The sequence below is a fragment of the Falco punctatus genome (assembly GCF_963210335.1).
Source record: "Falco punctatus genome assembly, chromosome: 3".
NCBI classification, from domain to species: Eukaryota; Metazoa; Chordata; class Aves; order Falconiformes; family Falconidae; genus Falco; species Falco punctatus.
Genome location: NC_137582.1, coordinates 29548472 through 29571248, shown reverse-complemented (window position 1 = coordinate 29571248; position 22777 = coordinate 29548472). Strand labels below are relative to the sequence as shown.

The following is a 22777-nucleotide window of genomic DNA, read 5'->3' as shown; positions in this document are numbered from 1 at the left end:
GCACAGCCCCAGGCACTGCACAACCGAGGCCCCCAGCAAGCCCCATGTCCAGTGAATTATCTTCTTTGTCCATAAATGGCTATGCCCACTGAAGAAAGGAATAAGCCTTCATAAGGAAAAGGGAACATAAAAGCATAGCTAGGAATGCCATAAAGATGATCAAACAAGCGATCCAACCAGGATAAAGAGCATTCACTCGAAGAAAATTTCATTTAAGCCATTCTTTATTCTAAGCAGCCGCAAACTCCATAGACCAGTGGTCCTCAAACTACGGCCCGCGGGCCGGATACAGCCCCCCAGGGTCCTCAATCTGCCTCCCTGGTATTTACAGACCCCCCTGCCCCACCCCCCCCGGGGGTTGGGGGGGGGGGGGGGGGGGGAACCAAGCAACCGCACTGGCCCCCTGTTTAAAAAGTTTGAGGACCCCTGTCACAGACTAAGTGAGCTGACATACAAAAGGAGGAAAGGGAGATGCAAGATTCCTCCACCCTTCCTTTACATGCAGGAAACTAAGAAGAGTATGAGATTGCCTGCTACAGATTGCTGTGCTGTAATGCCTTACTATGTTAGACACACACAACTATTTAGAAGGGAACCATGTAAAGAGAAAAGACAAACAAGTAATTCAGTTGCTTCAGTTGAAATTCAAGCACAAGACCTACTAGAAGTTCATCAAACACAAAAAACAGCAGCAAAAGTTTTAGATAGGATAAATTCAGGATAAGTTGATTCAGAGATTCAATGCCTGTTGCTATATTTTTCATGTGACAATATCCAATGACTGGAAGTCGACATTAAAACGTTTTCATGTGACTTTGCCTAACAGTACAGACTAATACAGAATGATTTACCAGGACCTCTGATGAATTCTGCTCTAAAGGACATATTTGACATCCAGTTAATGTTGGGAATGCCTAACCAGACCCACATAAACAACAAACATTTTTTACACACTAGTTTAGCACTCGCAAGGCATCCATTCTTAGCAATAAAACTGACAGAGCCTCAGATTAGTTATCAGATGGAGATTTAAGTTCATCACACCTCTTCAGCATGAACATTTCATGAAGAGCTACACAGAGACCAACAGTTAATGCTCATGTGGTCAGAAAACATCATGCAAGTTACTGAACAATGTCATCTGAGTGTTGGTAAAGACGGAAATTAAAAACATAATTAAGTAAATCTGAACTTTATTGTCTGCCTGAAGGTATCCAGCTGTAGCAGAGCAATATTTGCAAATATATATAATCAAAGAGCTCACGTGTGTGTGTGTAAATGTACACATATATATACACACACACAGAGTTATTGGAGAGTTACCCATATATATATATCTGTATATAAAAAACTAACGCCATGTATATACACACACACGTTCTTTGATTATAGATATATATATATGGATTTTGTATATACACTTATATCTCAAAGAAATATATATATATGAAATACATAGAAAGTAGCAGCAAAAATAAAAATGCTTTGTTTTCTTTGCCGTTGCGCAATGGAGGCAGGTTTCCACATGTTTGGAAGTAACTTGTAAACATGGGAAAGAAATTATGAAAAATACAATGCTCATTTTTTTTCCTGAAAATTCTGAGGGTCTTGACCATCTATTTATCTTCTGAAACAAGTTTTTTAAATCCATTGCTTTGCCTCTGAACAAGATCTGCATGTATTTCCCTATCAAGGCTATCCATATCAGAGGCAAAACGTAACTCTGAAGTACATGAGCAAAGGCACAGCAGTTAAGGAAGGGTGAGTTCTTACAAGGTATCAGTTACATTCCATTAGCTACTCACAAGCACACCCTGACCTCATAGACAGGTTTGGGTTTTTTACTTAGGAAGCTGGTATGCAGAGACAACAGAACACAGGTGAAAACAAGTACTGCTGAAAAATCTGAAAGCAGAGGCTTCCTCAGTAAAGAGATCACCGTGGCTGAGTTCTCATCTTTACTAAAGTTCCTAACATGCTGAAGCTAAATAAATAATAAGTACCAAATTAGAGTAAGGTGCAGTACATCCCCTTCCTCCAGCATGCAAACTTCACATACATGAAGACCAAAACTGTAATTCAAACAAATACAAATGCACAGTTTTCATACATGGAGAGAGAGAGAGGGAGAGAAGCTGTGTGAAACAGAACTGCAGTCTCTCAAGGAGATTTTACGAAGCTTCACCTCTCTGGCTTTACTTACCCATTCTCTCCTGCCTGCTTTGCCTAGCTAAAGCATGAGGGGTAAGAGAAGAGGCGGAAAAAAGGAAAATTAACGTGGAAATCAGGGAATGAGACAATAGTTCTTAGCAGGTCTTGCCTGAGCTTAACAACACAGACTAAGTATCAATGTTCGGCCTTAACTTACACTGGGGGACCAGCTAACCATTACTGGCTCAAAAACACGGCCATCTAACACTTTCCACTTCCAGAACATATCCCATACCTGCCAAAAGACACAAAAAACTTTTTTTTGAGAACCACTATTTATTAAAACCAAAAAAGCTAAGCATACATATTTTAATTGCCTATAACAAGTAGTCACCTTTGGTTTAGTAGTGAATACTCAACCAATTTCCTTAATTATAAATACACTTAATGATAAACTGAAGAAGTGAAAACATAGACCTTACAAATTTTCCAGAGTTTCCATGAAGAACAGTATCCGAAAACTACACACCTTAACTTCACATGCCACCCAGCATTAGATTTCTCTGCCATTTGGACTTAACTTCCCACACATATAAATGACTCTCAAGGAGGGAAAAGCCATCTCTCGTTGACTATCATCAGAATGGTTATTTGAAACCAGTAATCACACAATTCTTTCCAATTCTTAACATATTACCAATATTTTATTGGAAACAGATGTTAGCAGCACAACTTCGTCAGAATTATTGAACAACTTCTCTTTCAATTTCCTAACAAATTAGGCAATGCTGAGTTGATGCATCTGAAAAACGTTATGGAATTGCAAGCCCTAAGGCACAGGACTGGGTGTCATAATTTATCACCAGCTGACATGCAAAGGCATTAGAAACAGCGTTTTACTCTGTAGAACAAATTTCTCTTGCATATGATAATCTTCATATGTTAATAAATTCTGAAGTCTCAACAGAAACTAAAAGCTATCATTTCAGTGTCAAAAGCCTAGTAGAATTGTTAGAAACTTAATACTAAAATTTCCTGAAGGTTTACAAATAAGTACTGAAACACAAATAATTATTACAAATTAATTATATTTATTAAAGGCTCTCCTGGGCATAGTGATCATGAGATAAGAGTTTCAAATTTGTAACATGAAAGCAAAAAAGCAGCTAGTAAAGGGAATAACGCAGAAGTCACCTCACCTTGTAAGTCTACTACAGCAGTTGAGCCTAGATAATTCTGCAGTTTAAAGGAAGACATTTTCAGTGGTTGTGTTTAGCTCCTGATTTGGTGCCTTGGCCTCTAGTAATCTAGTTTGCTGCCTTTAAAGTCACTCTGCAAGGCTATTATAAAAACATAACTGTCAAAGGAAACTGAAAAAGGTAGAGACATTTGTCAATCACTGAAATTCTGTAGTGTGAAATTGCTTATTTTAGTAACATGCACCAAGACAGCCTTTTGATCAAAGTAATGTTATAAAAGGGGGGGGGGGGAAAGTTACTGTGTAATTGCCAGGGCTGCCAGTCTCCATCTAGTCACCATGTGTCTTCTGGTAACTGTTACAAGTTAACTATGTTACAAACATAATTATGACATTCACTGTTGACCTTTTTCTTCCCTTAATAGTAAAGGTTAATTTTATGGAAAGCAAGTTCCCTTGAGGTCTGAAAGAAAGCTGAGCCAACCGTCTTTTTATTTTCTGAATATAGGTAAGCAATCAAGGTAACATCCTAAGGAAACTATTAAGCAGCAGTGGGAAAAGAATGCACTCAGTGCATGAAACAATACCTGGAGAACATGCATAGCCTTTAATGGCTTATGAAAATGAACATTATACCCACTGACATCATTCATAAGAAAAGAAAGCACTAAGAGATCAAGAACAAACCCTACAAAAAGCCAGCCAATGAGTTCAAGTTGCCCTAGGAAGCAAAAATGTACTGTATCGAAGTCAGAAATAAAAAGTCTTTTTGATTTTTTTTTTTATCTGAATTTAACACCACAGTTCAAATACTACTATTTGACAACATAATTTTACCCTTGGCTCTGCAGTTATGTTAAAATATTTACAAAGGATGAGGTGATAAAGAAAAGGAAACAAAAATGAAGGAGACTGTTTTTATTAAAGCTTTATTTCCTGTGTATCTGTATGTAACCCGATGTTAATGTCAATAACCCACAAGGGCACCAAATACTTGATTTCCTTTCTTTCAAATGTGAGGAAATTGATTTGCATGATAACATTTGCTGAAAGCAAAGCATGTCTAAATACAGGTCAGTCTTAAGCCACCTGTCAACAGATGTGAAAAATAATAAGCACAGGGATCACTTAATCTACCAACAAAACACTTTCAAGAGGCAGATGAATCAAAAACAGATACAGTTTTGATGTGAAGGGGATGCTTGCAACTGCATCATTTTTTAAGAACACCACCCATATACAACAGTCGACAAGTCTAATGTTAAAGGGCAACAGCCTGCTTTGACCCCCTCTTGCATAAATCAAAGTCTACAAGTAAACACGCAAAAGCAGGCTGCTTACCTTCTTACTGCTTCTGAGCTGGAGCCAAGTCACGTACTCTGACAGCACTGCTATCTGAGCGCCCATCAACTTTTAAAACACCTATTCAGACAGATGTGCCCTTTGGCTTTTAGCCTGTCCTACCACTCAGCCAGGGCTAAGGCACTAAGGCTTTCTCTAGCACTGTCAGCTTACTGTTGTATTTCCACTCTAGCAAGAACCTTCTAGCTACTTCACACTCCACATTTTTACACCAAGGAATTGGCATCACATCCTGTTGCTCCAGGGTTACCGAATATTTATATATTACAATTCACATGAATGCAAGAAGGATCAACTTTTAAGAAATTTTGTACCGATTGCTCTATACAATTCAATTAATCTGTTTAACAACACTGTGTTCATTAAAGCTCCTCCTTCAGTTTGTTTTAAAAGTTAGAAACTTACACGTGCTCATTTTCAACCCCAAAAATCAAATGCTTACTGCTTCTGAGTATCAAAAAATACAGTTTGCACAAATCAGTTGTATTATTCAGAGAAACAAACAACAAGCAAGATGGAGTAACATTCCTCCCTCATCTGACAAAAAACTGAAATATTTGAAGTGTACACACAGTTACTCTGGAGAAACTCCTAGAGAATAGTACAAAGACTACAGTATGGGCAAAGCTCACCTGTGCCTGTACATACCTGCCCAATTTAGACATGCCCTCTGTCCCAAGGTCAGAGTTCATGATTATTACATTTCTTAAGGAACATCCCAGTTCAAACATGAATATTATAACACATGCATGTCAGTTTGCCCATAAATGTTGTGCTTGCTAATGCTACCTGTTTTACGTTTATCTATGTAAACATTCATAGCATGAAAAAAGGAGCAAAGACTACTGGGCCGACATCTCTATCGCCAAGCCTACAGTCATGGCATCAGGACACTGGGAAGCACTGCAGGAGCCATCATAGTTTCCCTTGAATTCCACCAGGGGTCCCTCCCCACTAAAAGAGTCTTTTCTAACAGATCATTATCTTCCAAAACTGTTCTACATTTCTGGGGGAGAACGGAAGATGTAACACACCTGAAACTTCCCCCCCAGACTCCCCCAGGTTTCTTTAATTCTCACTAAAAATCAGAAGTTCTCCTGTTAGTTCTGATTTGCTGCAGTAGAACATCAACTTTTTTTTCTTTTATCATCACCAGTATAGCGTGGAGTTTTAGGAATATACTTGGCAGAGGAGGCTTTTGTTGGTAAAGCGATTTTTCAGGTAGGCAGGTAATGTTAAGCAGTATTTCAAAGAAGAATGTCCATGTTTGATTTTCTGAAACAAAACTAGAAACTGATAATGCATTAAGATTTGATGTGTTTAGAATGTCATATGTATGATCTTCATAATCAGTGTTAATTCTCAGACATGGTAAGGAGGCATAAAAGAAAGTAGGAATCTGGAGGTAACACTTGTGTTGGTTTACTTCTCTCCCACAGGAATGTCAATAGTAAGAACTTACATCTGGAATAAAAATTTGGATGCATACAGCTCTAAAAACATACCATGCTATCTAAAAAACTATGATCTTTTACTCTTCTGCAGGCAGACAATTTTTCTGCCATGGGATATCAAAAGTATTTCCTATGTAGTCTCTCAATGCATTTTTAAAATAACATACTACATAGTACAGAAAGTTTTAATAGAAAAATCACAAATTGCATACCCAAACCATTTGAGTTAGTTCACAAGCTACTGACTGTTAGAGCTTCATTGTAAGTATTTAGTCAGTAAAATAAAAGGCTGAAATGAAAAGGGCAGGCTGCCTTCATTCTTCTCTAAAAGCAGGGTGGTCTACAGGCAATTTTTGATACCACTGGTGTTGCCGGGGAAACAAAATGAAAACAGGTGTCATCAAATACAAATTAAAGATTTAGTTCTATTCTAAACCACCTTAAAAAAAAGTTTCCATAAACTTTTTAACGATACTACTACAAATCTGACAATACTTTATAACAAGAAAAGGATTATAAGTTGTCTTTAGACCATCAAGTTTTAACTGAAACAAATTTAGACTGATTGGCAACCCCTCCATTTAAATAAATAAATTTCTTTCATTAAAGATGCATCATCCTCTTTAAAAATGACCTAGTGTACATTTTAAGGCAATATAATACCAAAACAGAAACAGGGTACATACCGTCTTAATAAGCTTTCTCCATTCCAAATTTTACCTTCCTTTCAATCTAAGCAAATTTTTAAGATTTTTTTTTTACCAAGTAAACAACCAGTAGAGACTTAAAACATTTAAAAATCTTAAGTAGCAATAGAAGCTTAATACTTTCCTCCTAATCTGACTGCAGTTTTCTCCCATATGATTAAAAATAAAACAAATACCCCTTTAACCAAAACCCAAGTAAATACACTTTTGCTTAAAAGAAGTGCAATAACACGCTAAGAATTTGGCGATACAGTAGTCAAATCTCTTTAAAGCACTTCCTCCAAGTCAACTAGCTATACTGACCTAAAACTTGTCAAAGTTTAAGAAAAAACAAATATAACTCACTTCAAAAAATAAGCGTTGATTCAAGCTTCCAAGAACCTCTTAAAATTATTTACTGCGCTCTTTTTTGGCTTAACAAGACACTAGTCACATACAAAAATCCAAATAGACCTACTTCAATTAAAAGCAATACACAAATTCCCTCCTCTTCAATAAAGCTAGCTGCCAGAGCTCTGAATAAAAATTAACCGTGTATATTTTGTGTTAATCCTGGAACTTGAAAGATTATAGAAATAAAAAGAAATAGAAGCATCTGTAGTAAATATATATATAGCTCTTCACTTCAAAGTTTTGAAATCTGTGGTGTATTTTACAATATCCTGCAGGGTATTGTAGAATTTTTACTAAAAGGACTTCTCATAAGTCTGTGCATAAACACCTTGCTGCTTGCCGAGTAGTTTTCCACGTCCATAGTGCAAGTTAAAAAGAAATTGAATAAACACAGCATACAACAACGTGTACAAATGATGGAATTGCTTTTGCAAATAAGAATGCCTGTAAAGTTAATTAATAAAAAAGTCTCGTAACATTAAAATTGTGATTCTAGTTTTAATGCATCTTGACGATTTACTACCAATTGCCTATTTAAAATAAAATTTGCTTAAGATCTTCAAGTTGCAAAATAGTTTTGCTTTGCACTTTGATCCATGTTTACAGTTTTACTAACATCACAAATTATCAGATCTATAGTGATTTAAAGCTTCTGAATAAGCTTTCTGGCAAGGGTTTGTTTGCTTGTTTGTTTTTAACATTTGTCCAGGGAGAAAGCAGCCAGCTCAGCAGCAGACAATACTGGTAACTTAGGCTGTGCTAGGTTTGTTGAATACTTTGCTTGCTTTACCCACATTAACAGTTTCATCAAATAATCTTTAACAATGCTTACAAATGTAGGGCTTGATGCAATGCTCATTCAAGTCTACGAGAATCCTTCCATCAATTTCATGGCTTCATTCAGCCTCCATTTACTGTTTCAACATCTTTGAAAAATAATATTCCCAGGTCAAACATTTCCCTATTAAAATATCTTGCAAATAAATGGGCAGTATCATGGTATGGTCCTTTTTTCAGATTAGCACTTCTAAGAATCTGAATCATACACAAAGATACACAGCATTACATGAAACTAAACAAGATCAAACTTCCTTTACAGTTATTTTAGTTGAAGTTTCAAGTTAACTCACTTGGTGTGTAATTATGAAATTACTGTACTGATCCTCCGCTTACTTTGAAAGTGATTAATCAAAGTCAGAGAAAACCAACCATCAACTGAAGTATGTTTCAAATTTCCTATTCAGGGGTAAGTCTAAAAAGATGAACTAATTTAATTTTAATTAAATCCTCATTTAGAAGCATGAAATAAATGTTTTCCATTTAATTCAAATTAAACTCCAGTTCCAGTCCAAATTTCAAATATTCTCCACTCTGCTACTTTATTACACATGACAGATTAGCATTTCCTTTTTGTGCACATATACAAGTAAACCCAGTGTCATTAAAAAATTAAAAATATAAATTATTTAAACAGTAATAAACATTATTTATTCTACCCCCAAAAAAATAGCTAGTGATATGAAGGAGCGAAGATGCATTCTCTAAACTACAGTTAAAGATTTATGCTAGATTCTATAATGACAAATATTTTTAACTGGACTTTAATTATATTGCAACAGTTTTACTATGTGAACGAACTTTCAAGCCATCTCTTCACTAAGGGGAAATACAATTTAAAGAGATGCAAGAGAAAAGAAGAGTAGATAAGAAAAGCAATACCTACAGAAAGACCACAGTCACATACATCGGATTATAGACTTTTCAAAAGCTTCAACACAGACTGGAATAGGGCCTGCTCATCCCTCAATGTAATCATTGTACACACCTCAAGTAATCTAATGTTTTCATAGTATGTCCATCAATACTAATGTCATATTATTCTGTGCTGATTAGACAAACAAATATGAATGAATGTGAACCTTTATAAAGCATTAATTTCCTCTCATTAGTGAGCTCTTCTCCCAGACTTCACACAGTTTTTATCCCGTCTTACCACAGTAGTATCTTCTAGCTTTCTAAAACTCAACTCAATCCAACCCTGTTTGCCATTATTACTCTCTTACTTTCTTCTGCTCCTTACATCCTGCTCTACGCCATTTTTCCTCTCTATGAAGAGCCAGATACTGACAAAGTAGTATTTTGATTAAAAGAAATTTGATTACCAGGCCAGTTCTGTACCCCTCTGCAGATCTGGGAAACAGAACTAACTACTGTATGTATCCAGTTTGTACTCTGCAGCATCCCACAAACCAGAGAGATTGGTCAATCTTTTCTGTGGGAAGAAGGGAATACAGGCTCTTGATAAAGCAATGTGACAAAACTTCTTCAAAAAGCTCCTCGGGGTGTCAGGGAGAAAATTTTTTATCATCTCGAAGTTTTGCCAGAGAACAAATGGTATTTTTCTTAGCTTGCTTTCACAACATTATAACAAAATCTCTCTACATGAAATGGGCTGATGTTAAGCATACTATCCCTTTGCATAGCAAGCTGTCAGGTCATGGAAACTGGATGCTGCCACGCTAGCACATCACTCTCTAGGAGGCTCAACACATGTAACTGCATCTGGCAAAGTCAATCATCATTGAAATTATCAATTTCAATTTAAGGAAATAAGTAAAATATCACAGGCTTTATTTCATACGTTTTGCAACTGGACACCTCTAAACTTATCTTCAGTGTCTGAGGACAACTCACATACTATTTCTTTTACTCTGTTTATCTTTTTCGGATAAGCCATGCTTGGTATACAGGAACTTTCATTAAAATTGTATGCTAGCATGCTGAAAAATATCTCTGTATCACAAAAAAACTAGACTATACCCCAGGGACACTTGCCTGGGTTGACCTCCTCACTGGTCAGAATATTCCCTGCTGTCTCCTCTACAGGAAGTCCATAGAAGAGCTAGTCACAAGCAAATAAGCAAACTAAATCCTTTTGAAATTTGTTTCCTCCATTAATCCTGCAGGCCTTAAATACCAAAAAGAAGTTATGTTCAAAGGGTACTATGTCTACATCTATGCCTAGCATTTCCACAAAGAATAGGAGCCTAAGGAGGAAAGCACCTGAACTCTCCCTAGCTCACACTACATACATAAGTGAATACTGAGTACATTTTAACTAAAAATCATAAATCGTAACTTCAAGTTTGGAGACCCATATATAACTTGAAATAAACTCAACTCCAGGATGTCTGCAGCTTTATGAGTAATTTGCCCATGAGCCACAAGTACAACTTGGACAAACCATTATTTTTCTGCAGGACCAGTTTGCACTTCATTTAGTTTCAATCCACTGCTAAAAGTAACTGAATCACAATGAAAACTAAAGTCAAACTGACACAATTACCAAGTACCTTAAAACTAGCTCTTTTCACACACTAAAGGTGACATTGCTGCAATAGTCAATAGTTGCCTTAATGGTATTCCAGAAAATTTATAAATATATTTTCTCAAATTAAGTTACATATAACTAGCCATGGAAAACTTGCTTTTACATACCCAATAAAGAATGCTGACAAAATAAGTAACCAAGTCCAATTCTCATTACAACTGCAGCAAGCACTAACTGACACATCTTAACTCAGAGAAAGAGCAACTCTCCTAGTGAACAGTAGGTCCAATAGGCAGATATTAAGGTTCTAGCAAAGTCTATATGAATATCTCATTTAGGTATGCACATCAAGTATTTGCTCACAAAAAAAAACCTGAATACACACAGATGTGCAAGTTCAAACGTACACAATTATTTATTTTAATTTACCCAATATTTATCACCTCTCAGTTCCAGAAGCCTTGTTGAAAGAAGCCAAGTCATGAACAGTGTTAAGAGCTGGCCTGTACCTCAGCAATAACGTACCACACCAGAAGCAGTTCAGATGAAGACGTCTGTTCACACACTATAAACATTGATCATTCCTCAAGATTAAGATGGCAAAAAAAAAGGACGAAAAAAATCTTGAATGAAAAAGCATGACACTTTTGTAAATTGTACTGCTGAAAGGAGTGTCTATCTCGTTTTTTAATGAATGCAAAAAACACCATATAACAATTATTCACATTTTGATCAGAGCAGGTAGACGGGTTGCTTACTGATTTAAAGCAGCAGCACATTTAAATGAAAATGTAAAAATTTCTTTTTTAAGAACCCTTAAATAAAGTCACACTTCCTTAAGAGTTCAACCCTGAATAGAAGTTGTTAAAACAAAAAAAAAGAAAACTACCAAAGATACAATACCCAGATCAGCACTAGTATTAGTATAGGTGCAACTGGTTCGAACCGCATAATACTACTACACTGTCAAAATCCTATATATGCTATTATCATATGGAGTTGCATTTCTCATGGTGATTTATGTGAGAAGAAACTCCTTTGACATTTATGGGTTTGGGGTTTTTTTTCCCCTATCTATATAGGGAACATACTTTATTTTCTGTTAGACAAATACTGGCTGGCATTAATTGTGCTCATATTTTTTTCTTGAATAAAGTTATAGCACCTGTTTGAAATTCTGGCTATAATAGTACTGCAGAGGCAAATGTATTGTGAAGCAACACCTGCCTTCAGCAGTATGCAGACTGAAGGCCACTGGAAATTTACCCCATTAAGTTCAGCTGTATCATGGCAGTAGCATCTAAAGATGGAAGAACAGATGAGGTGGAGAAGGAGAAAGGCTTTGTGGAACAGGCACTTACCCATGAAAGGTCTAGAACCCTGTCTCATTTTATTGATACGCCCAGCTAGAAAAAGTCCAAAAGAACAAGTAGGACAGGCAACAAAAAAAGTTGTGGCGTTTTTTTGTGGGGTTTTTGGGTTTTGTGGGTGTTTTTGGTTGTTTTTGTGGTGGGTTTTTGTTTTTGTTTGGTGTTTTTTTTTTTTTGGGGGGGGGGAGTGTGTTTTTATTGTGTTGGTTTTTTTGCACAACAGGCATTTTTATGTGCCATCTCCAGAGAAGTTCTGCAGCCTGCAGACACTACTTAGTCTATAAGAAAAAGCAAGAGCAGTCTCCTTCCTTCCCCTCAGACTCCCTCTGCCTTCAAAAGGTAAATAAAATCCAGAGCAGCAAAACCAGCATGGCAGCACTGCACCGACAGCTATAGCTCCCAAGCATGATGGTATCTGGATACCTTATGACCTTTAACGTACCTACATATAAATAATTGTTTAAGGAAACTTCTGTAAGTTTTAATTATAATAAATTTACAAATGGACAGCTGAGACTCTGGTTTTAGAATTACTTTAAGTCAACCTCAGCACCAACCTGGCCGAGCCCCAAGAAGGGATCACCCAATTCTCCTAAAGTTTCTCACCATATTTGTGTCCCCACCTAGTCCAAGCACCACAGTAACAAAGTTACTTCTTGTTATGTGGTTAGTTTTCAGATAGATCAATTTTCTGATCCAGCTCATCATGTGGCCATCTAAATGTTCACTCCAACAACAATGGGTGATGAAAATGCATGGGAACAGGTAGATATACCAGCCCTTTACAGCCATCACCTGCACTGAGGTCAGTTTAAAACAAGTGCAGAAACTCCATTTAAAGCCTAGAGAGGTCCAAAGGTCTTCCAATAGCTCTCCAGGAAGCCTGCAGCAAGGCACATCTCCAATTCCAGTCTACTGTTTCAACCATACCATATCAGTGTCTTGGGTCCCCACTGTAAACATAAATGATGATTTTAACGTATAATGTATTATTTACAAATTTAGAATAACTATGGCATTGTGCAAGACAACACACACAAAACTGGATTTCTCAGGACAGGATTTTAGTAAGAAAAACAAAATGAGACACAATGGAAAATCCAGAAGTCGTAACTTTTTTTTGTTCTTTTAATGATATGCATTCGTACTATTCAAAGAACTGGATGAGTTAGGGTCTCACATGCTTTTTTCAAGACTTAAGACTTAACTATTTGAAAATAATCTTGACATGTTAAATGACTTAAAAGCACATAGGATATTTAGTTGTAAGGGAACCATCATAACACCGAATGCCCAACAGAAGTATTGAAGAATTATGACCACCCTGAGGAATCACACTCAGTTAGTCCTACCACAGCTCACTGTCATTCTTCCACAAGATTTTGAAGAGGCAGTAAAATAATGAACAGTAACGTACAATCAAAAAATCCATATTTTAAATCTCTTTAAATATTAGCTCACTATCTAGAAACAGCAGGCAAGATTGTTACAAATTAACAAAAAGTGTCTCATTGAAAGTTCTTAAAAGGAAAAGGACCTTTACAGGTTAACTCAAACTCTTTTCTGAAGATAAGCAAAAGCACTAAAATAAAACCCCCATATAATATACTTTTATAAACCTACTCTAAATTAAAAGCAGTAATGCTGAGATAAGATAGGTGAACACTCAAAGAAAACAACAGAAACTGATGAGACAATTCCATCCATTGGAGGGAAGAAATGCAAGAGTGACTACATAGAAAGACATCTGACATCACTAGAAGTGGTTTTTCTTTTTCCCTCTCTTCAACTTCTGGCACAAAAAGCATAGAGGAAACCAGTTTCTCAATGACTGGAAAACTGCTCTCAATCAGACAGTGATGCTCCACATGACACCCTGCTTGGTTCTTACAGTTTTACACAGCAATAATTCTCACTTCTATCTCCAGTTTTAATGCAATATGCTGAGAATAAAAAACTGGGAAATGGTAGATTGTTATAAAATACATCAGGAATAAAAGGTTATTACAAACAGATTAGTCCAGGCTGGAAATGACACAGGCTAAGCAGGAGGCATGGATAATCTGGGTAAGTGCCATGGAAAAATAAATATCATGATTGGACTTAAGGCAAATGGAAGCAGTTCAAATTGGCTTCCTCCAAATCACTGCAGAACATGTGATGCCCACATGTCCATTTCCAAGAAACCTCACCCTAAAGAAACAAAGGCCAATACTGTGAAGTGTTGAAAAAAACCACATCTACCACCAGCTTCTTCCATACCCCAGCAACGTGAATTATTGCAGTTCCCTGATAAGCATGAAAGAAAAGAGGTTGGGGTAGGGTTTTTTTTATTTAGTGACAGTGGGGGTTTTTTGTTCTTGGAATTTTTTTTTTTTTTTTTGAAAGAGAGCTATCAGTGTTTAGCTGAAGCACACCAACCTGTCTGTAAGTGTTGACCTTGCAAAGAGCAGTAAGTTTTATAAAATGTAGGTTGCACTTTTACAGTTGGTCTACAAGGTTCAGTGCATGGCTGTGGTCAAAGGCAGTAACGCCATTCAACACACTTCCCCTGTCCATCCACAGGCTCCTACAACTTTTGGGGCTCAGTTCTAGAAAGTTTCTGTCAGGTTAACTTTTCAGAACATCAGTTCCTTTATCTAGCTCCACGTGAGGCCACAAAAATGCTAGTGCTCGCTTGACAGAAAGGCCAGTAACTCCTGGCTAAGGATAGGCTGCCTCTATAGCCAGCAGCCCACAATGAAATTGCCTTAAGTTGATCATAAAAATCACAGCCTCACAACAGTAAGTGATCATGTCATTGCATGGTAAATTTTGGTAAGGATGGTCCTAGACAAAGGTCCTTGAAAAACAGCCATCTTAGGGTTTAAGATTAGCTTTATGGCAAAGTGTTGTTAATCTACTGGTTAATACAGCCAAGTATCAGCAGCAGGTGGATTATGATCAGGCAAAAACTTTGCAGCTTAAAGGATCTTCTACCAGAAATAACTCTTTGGTACAACCACCTGAGATCATGGCTTGATTAGCAAACATAGAAGATATTTCAAGAGCATCTTACCAATGCTTACCAAAAAGCAAAATCACAACTACTATGGTAAAATAGTGCCAACCTTTATGCCTCGATTACAGATTAAAATATATATATATATATATATATTAAAAAAACAGCTATTTAGAAACAAACAGAAACAATCAAGACAAGTACTGTATGAAGAGGAGAGACTGAACAAAGCAGTTAGTGGTTTGAATTAAATTAAGACAGTGGTAGGACGTAATGCTTTATCACTAGAGGACAGCATACATGCCGCAGTCAATGGGGGACACAGGAACACAGCTGTTGAAACATATCACTGCAGCCTCGGAATAGGAGATTGAGTCTTGCTCTAGAACCACATTGAAGCACTCTTTAATTAGGTCCACTGCAAATTCATAACTCCTCATCCCAGCAAAGCAATCAAAGGCAGATGCCAACACTGTTATCACACTTTAACCCTGGCTGCTGCACAGAGTACCACATTCAGCACGCTTTTAGCCCTGCTGGATGTGTTAACTTATCCAGGTTTGAGTGATTTTTGACTTATCGGCAAATTCCTTGCTATTTCTAGTGGCTGTATCACCATGTTTTAGGGCAACCTTGAGACCATCTGCAGTTTTGCTCCTTCAAAACTAATTGAAAACGCACTGTCTTCGATGAAAACTCACAAGAAAATACAGCAGTCTCACTTTTCATCATTAGCAAAAGTACAGAAGGACTCTGACACTGAACATGTGAGGCATTCCATAATTTTTACATGGATAAAGCACTGGACTTACTGGGCTGGCAAATGGTCCTGACCTTTGAGCTTCAAACCAAGTATGACAACCGCAGGTTCTGTTGAATTCAGGTTTGCAACAGAAACAAGTGAAATAGCACTGATGACACTTCACACAGTTAAATATACTAAAGTAAGAATACTTGAACAGAAAAAAACCCTGCTGCTTCCCCCCCCCCCCCCCCCCCCCAACATGAAATTCCATTTTGCACCCCCCCTTCTCATTCTTTCCCAGCTGAAACTAGCACAATTCGTTGGAGTAGCTAGTGTGGTTAAGCAGAGGAAGCTATGCTTGTTTGCATGGAATCTGCTATTTCCTCTCTGCCAAAACACTTGTTTAAAGAAGTCATGTAATATTTCTATTAAGCTGTAAATGCAGTTGACAAGGAAATGGCCTACTGGCAGTGCATTACCTTTGTGGCAGTGCCAACCAGCCTACAGCAACATAGCGCACATGGTAATTTCAACATGCATTCCCAAGTAACAAAATTGTGCCTTACATAAATACCACAGAACTCCAGCAACATCTAGAAAAAGCAGTGAAAATTTGCCCAAGCTTTCATGCTTGCCTGTATCAATTCTGTGTCATAACTAAAACAAAGTAGGAAAGCATCTACATATGTCCAAAAGTCCTGTGAAGCTATATCATATGACACTGGGAAAACTATTGCAACTTAAATCTGTGTATTTCTTGTTAACCACTGTAACAACTCACTAATAAAAATTAAGAAAAACTGTAGGTATCAAATATACAAAAGAGTACTCACTGCATACAAGCCCTTAAAAAACGTAACATAATTTATTAACAAGAACACATGTTCTATGTAATCCAGAATTGTTGTGTTAAATTACTTTGGCCTTTGATAGCATTCATTTGATTACAAGAATTAAACAGATTCACAAGCTTTCAAACTCTGTGACCTTTGATTTATAAGCAGCTATTGTCATGTGTATAAAAATCCTCTCTGATAATGTAGTCCTCACCTTTCAACAGCTAGTGCAACTACATGGTGTTAAAATGAACTCAGATGTAATTAAGACATCTTCCTTAGAACTACAACAAAAAAACCCAGCATGATGAAAAGTATTTAGTTTGTAATCAATAGTCCTTAAAAATATTTTTAAAATATTATTTCATCTTAAATTACATTCCCACCAAAAACAAGCTTCAGAGATACTAATTTTGTTCTCAGCTTTCATCTGAGTATTTCCAGTTTGAACAGCAATTTAAAGTAAGTTAATTATACAGAAAGAAAAAATATGGGGCAGGAAAACTACTAAGCTTTGCTTCCAAAATTATGTAATGTTTCTAACTACAAAACACTCATTAGCTTTAACCAAGCTTCACACTGCCATAAAACTTCAGGAAACATCTCTGCTCCAAAAAGCGCACACAAAAATTAAGAACTCAACATCACTAAATACACTTAATTCATATATGCACCACCTTATAGCATTCATATATAAACACTACCTCCTTTTTCAACAGCAGTGGCTTCCTTATATTAAGATCCTGATACATGAGGCACCAGCAAAAGAAAACTCAATAAATTTTTTCTGATATGCATGCCATTTTTTCAGCAAATCACAAAGTTGAAAAAAAAAATCTGCCTTTAGCAACATAAAGTGCCTCATTAATACCAGATGGACAAGAACAGAGTATTTATTGATGCTTAGTGCAATCAGTGTGGCTATTCTATAGCTCATTTCAAAAAATAAAAGCATGACTAACAGTGGCAACAGTTATTCCTAGATAAACATTGTTCCCCATGAACTTCTCCAAGTAATTCCTTTATAACTGCTACTTCTCACAAAGCAACTAAATCTATTTACATTTTATTTTGCAAAAACTAACTCAGTAACAGACTTCAAGAGTCAGTAATAAATAAAAACTGCCAGGGGTTATTAATATCAGCAGTGCTCACATAGGATAATTCTGAATCCTTCTTCGGTCATCTTTACTTCAAAACTCCCTTTCAAAGGAGGGTGGCCCCTCTTGGTTACGGAACTCCTCAAATGCAGGTACAGTATAGAATTCACTCGATGTTGCCTTCAAGTCAATTAAGCACGTACTGCTTTAGCTCTCTCTCAAGTGGAAATAAAAGCATCCTGAAACCTGATACAGATGTGTTAAAACACAGGCAAACCGCAGTAAATAGAAAGCAAGACAGCAAGTAAAAACCCTTAGTCTTAAAATCTTATCATAAACATAGTTTTACAATTCCAGTACTAGTTTTTTTGAGTGTTTGAGGGTTTCTTCATTGTTTAATACAACAAACAAGAAAACACCACCACAGACACTTACCCTCATTGGATGAATATCAGCATATGGAGGCTTTCCTTCAGCCATTTCTATTGAAGTGATACCAAGGGACCAGATGTCTGCCACACAGTTATAGCCAATCTCTTGTATTACTTCAGGAGCCATCCAAAACGGAGTCCCTATAACAGTATTACGTTTTGCCATTGTATCCTGTAATTATATTATTTATGCAATTAAAACATGGATATTTATTTTCATATTCTTTTTATATTAATACTACATTTAAAAGTAAAACTAGCCACCCAGAGGTCAAATGGTAGTGACTTCCACTTAAGACCACATTCAGTCCATCAGCCTACAGGGGCCAAATAGGTGACAACAACCATAAACCTCAAACAAAGGTTTAAAGTGGGATTATCAGGCACTTGAAGTACACTGGGTTATAAAAACAGACAACTAAAAAGCTAAACACCCTTGCAATACACTAAATACTCATCACGATAAAGAACATTAGCTCTACCACTAGTCACTCCTCAGATACAAAATTCAAGGCAGAAGAGAAAGACAAAAGTAAAAGAAGATAGTAAGGAGTACTAAAGCCTTTTAAATGATTTTTCCACATGTACTTACTGTTAACTGGCCAGCCACGCCAAAATCAGCTAATTTTGCATGTCCCTCAGTGTTAAGAAGGATGTTTCCAGCCTTTATATCTCTATGTATTTTTCTCATAAAGTGCAAGTATTCAAGTCCTTTAAGAGTAGATTTTAGAATAGTTGCAATTTCATCTTCTGTTAGCTGCAAGAAAACACAAAACCATTTTCAAGTATATACAGAGTCTATGTATTTGAACTGTTCAAAACATGATCATTTCATAATGATTATTATGAAACAAATAAAACAACGTACCTTAGGTATTTTAACATAGGAATATGCCCAATAGCATTTACAATTTAAAACACCATCTACTAACTTCATCCATATCGCTAGATTTTTTACACATCTAGAGTCCAATTAGAGCAACTGAGCTACAAAACTAGAGAAGGGGCTGACTGATGCAGATCAGATGGCAGAATATGCAATATTCTCTTGCCTGCTAATCACAACTTACTACTCTTTACATGTTGACACGCTTCATAAAGACAGTTGCATAGTTTCTACAACATACAACTAATGTATTTATAACTAAAATCATACATACTAGTTCTTAAATTATGCATTACCTTTGTTTTGACAAAGATAATGGTGATCACCACTGGACTAGGTGGCACACACAAGAATATTTCCCTGGAAAAAGACATAGTAATTTCTCTACTGTAGAAGGCTACAGCTATTCCTCAAACTTCTATGCCCTTAAGTACTTTAGGCAGTTTGCCCAACAAACTAGCACAGTCCTACATTTGGAAATAGGTGAAAGGAATGCCACATTTTCTTTATTTCTCAAATTCCTACATAGAACGCCTCTGCTAAGTCTACAATTAGTAGTATCATGCTTTTGTCCACCTATTGCTGTTCCTAACTGCACCACTACTAGTTTCTCATTGCCAGCAATCTACAAATTAGAGGGGATGAATTAAAAGCATCTTGGGGGGGGGGGGGGGGGGGGGGGGGGGGGACAGACAGATGACACCGACACGGATGGACACAACAACCCACAGCCAAACAAAAATACAAAACCAAAAACAAACCAAACAAAAAAAACCCACAACACCACAACAAAAAACCACAAACCCAAAACAAAGAGCAAGGGATATAGATGTACAGAAAACAAACCAAATAATTCTTTATTTGCAAAGCTTTTGAAAAATTTATTTCTTAGGGATAGCTTGCTACTTACTATCTGTAGGGAAATAACATAGCATGCAGAAATACGAACACCCAAATAGTTCCCAACTAGTTTACAGAATTTTACTGGAGACTGTCAAATAAGCCATTCCTTTTAAGGCTAGTGCCTTCATTTTATATGGAATGCAAGTAAATGTTGATTTTTTAAAATAAGTATTTCTCACTCTGCCTGTGCTCCATACTGACACAAAGCTGTAGAACCACACCCATACAGATATGCCCCGATAACCTTCCCAAAACCTTACTCAGCCCTGAAAAAGGACAACTAAGATGTCAGGGTACTCTTATGCTGGAAGGTTCCAATAACTATAATCACTTGTTCCTTTAACGGTAGACAATTACAGAGATGACTGAGAATGGATACCAACCAGATGCTACAGGCTTTTTCTTACACCGTTCTTCTTGTTGCCAACTGATGCAGAGAATGAATGCTCACTGAACTTCTGGGATTTTTCTAAATTACCTGCATAACTCAAAAACTGCCAGATGATATCCGCACCGAAAAAAATCAGATTGAATATATAGGTCTTCAATTTCAGCCGCAAATACTGTATTTTTAAAAAATATCTGTAACAATGTTGATTAGTTTGCTGTCTGTGCAAAGGTTTCCTGTTAGTTCTTAATATTAAGCATAAAGAATCCACATGAGCTATGCTATAACATATCATGTTCCTATCATGCGATAAATTTGTACAACTGAACTAACAGAAATCTTAGTATTGCTGACACTGACTATATCACAACTACCACTATGTGAAGATAGTGCCACGTCAGCCTGCAACTTTTAAAGTAGTTGCAGCCTGTTAATACCTTCTTGTCTCCAAAAAAACATTCACTTACATAAACTTCACTTACTTACACATACACTTACTTTACAAGTGTATATTATCATCTATGACCATGCTGAATTTTTAACAACTTTCTTTATATTCTTCAATAATAGCATGGCCTTCAGTTACTTCTGTGAATTAAGGTAGAAGAGTTGAGGCTCTTTAGAACTTTAGAGTTCCTAAAGTCAACAATACATTTTGCACAGTTATACCCAGCTTTTTTTCATATCATGTTTGCTGTTTATTTTTCAGTCACAATGAAGAGAAAGGTACTCTCAAACTAGTCCAGTAACTGAATACAACCTGAAAATTTGAAGAGTAAGGAAAAAAAAAAAAAAAAAAAGAAAAAAAAAAAAATCAATCACAACAATCACAATAGGGGTATTTACTGAACTCTGTAAAAGCATCACAAAGAAACAAGAATTCTTTTGCTTGCCTTTTTTTTTTTTTTAAGCAGACCAGACAAACTTCAGCTTAAAAGCTTAAAAAAAATAAATTAAAATCAATTATTAAACACCTACTATAAATAATAAGTTGGTGTAGACTGAGTAGTCCAAAATGTTCCTCTTATTTACTACTTCATTATTTTGTAGAATTTATATACTATCACAAATGATACAATAAGTTGCAAGTGTAAACTGGCAACAAGCTGACAGATATTTCATTACCAAATACAGTAGGAAAAAAAAAAAATATGTAGCTGCTTCATAAACTACATGGACTACTGAGTAAGTCATCAGTTAGCACAGTGGTTTATCTTCATTGCTTTAGATCAACATAATAGGAACACTTAAGCTCCTGAACAAGCGTTATCTGGGAAACAGTAAGAGTGAATTGCAGGTACTAAACCCCTGAAAATGCTTCTCAGATTTGCATCAACATCTTTTCTAGAATAAAAACAAGCACACACACACTTCATTCCATGTGATGCAATTTCTCAAGGAAATACAAAGAAACTATTAGTGTAACTGAAATCTGAAATGAATCTGTTCAATTACAGTACAGTAAGAACTAAGCAAATGAACTTGACGCATTCTTAGAAATATAAGAAACCACAAAAGTCAAAATGAATACTCCAATTTGGCTGCAACACTGGCTTGCATTTTTCTCCCTCTTTCTCTACCAGTCCTATACAGAAATTAAATTACGCCATAGCAATTTCTTCCAGCTTCGGTTTTTAAAGTGTTGGTACACATCCGCACCTCCCTCCAAAAAAAACTCACCACCAAAAGCCCACAAGAAACAAAAAACCCACTCATAATCACTCTAAGCCAACAGAATGACTCAACAGAAAGGAAAAAATTATTAGTCAGCAAGATTATATGCACTCAAGTTGCTCATAACAAGTTTTAATTATTTAACAAACAGAACTACTTCCCTATTCCAGCTTCTATCCAGTCTCATAAAACCTGGGCGTGGAGCCCAAGGGCACAGTTACGCGTACATTTATTTAAACAGCAGTGCCAATCTCCAGTCCCTCCTCTCAGTACAACCTACAGCAGTAATTCCCACTCTGTGTCAGCCCTTCCACTGAACAACTGTAACTGACCCTAGTTAAAAATAAACCTGTCTGCCAAATTATTTTGCCAACAAATCAGTTCCCCAATTCAATTCATGGCATAGTCAACAAGGATGTAGCAGAGTAAGAGCTGCTCAACTTGGCATTGCTTTCCCAAGTACATGTGTTGCTATACCTAAAGAGCCCCCATGACTTTTATACACCTTTCCCTATGCCAGCAGAGGATGAAATTGATGGTGGCATTAGCTCCATGCTCCATCGAAAGCAGTTACCGCCTCTGCTGCGCATTATGCATTCCTTGCCTGCCATTTATCTCTGAGATCTTTCAGCATTTCTATTCAGTAGCACACTGCTCAAAGCCTTTGTTTGTGCTACTTTATGCTGACTTCAAAGAATTTTGTGCCAGAAGAACTGAAAACCCAGTAATACACAGCTCAAACAAGACAGCTTTCCTGGCATTGCACCGAGGGAGTAAAGCCATCTACCTGACCTGGAGTCAAGCAAGAAGGAACTTAAATCAACTGTAAGATAAACTGAAGTATGGT

The 22777-nt window shown here is 36.6% G+C and overlaps 1 protein-coding gene across 6 annotated transcripts in view; it reads right to left on the bottom strand.

Moving 5' to 3' along the window:
- STK3 (serine/threonine kinase 3) overlaps positions 1-22777 on the bottom strand; it is a 149368-nt gene that overhangs the window by 90179 nt on the left and 36412 nt on the right. For all 6 annotated transcript variants that reach the window (XR_013926950.1, XR_013926951.1, XR_013926952.1 and 3 more), the window contains exons 5-6: positions 18672-18836; positions 18084-18251 (exon numbers count right to left, since the gene is read on the bottom strand). Coding sequence is in view for 3 of the 6 variants with exons in the window: in XM_080380123.1 (XP_080236249.1) it covers positions 18084-18251; positions 18672-18836 (333 nt within the window). In the remaining 3 variants the exon portion in view is untranslated. The remainder of the gene's footprint in view (positions 1-18083; positions 18252-18671; positions 18837-22777) is intronic.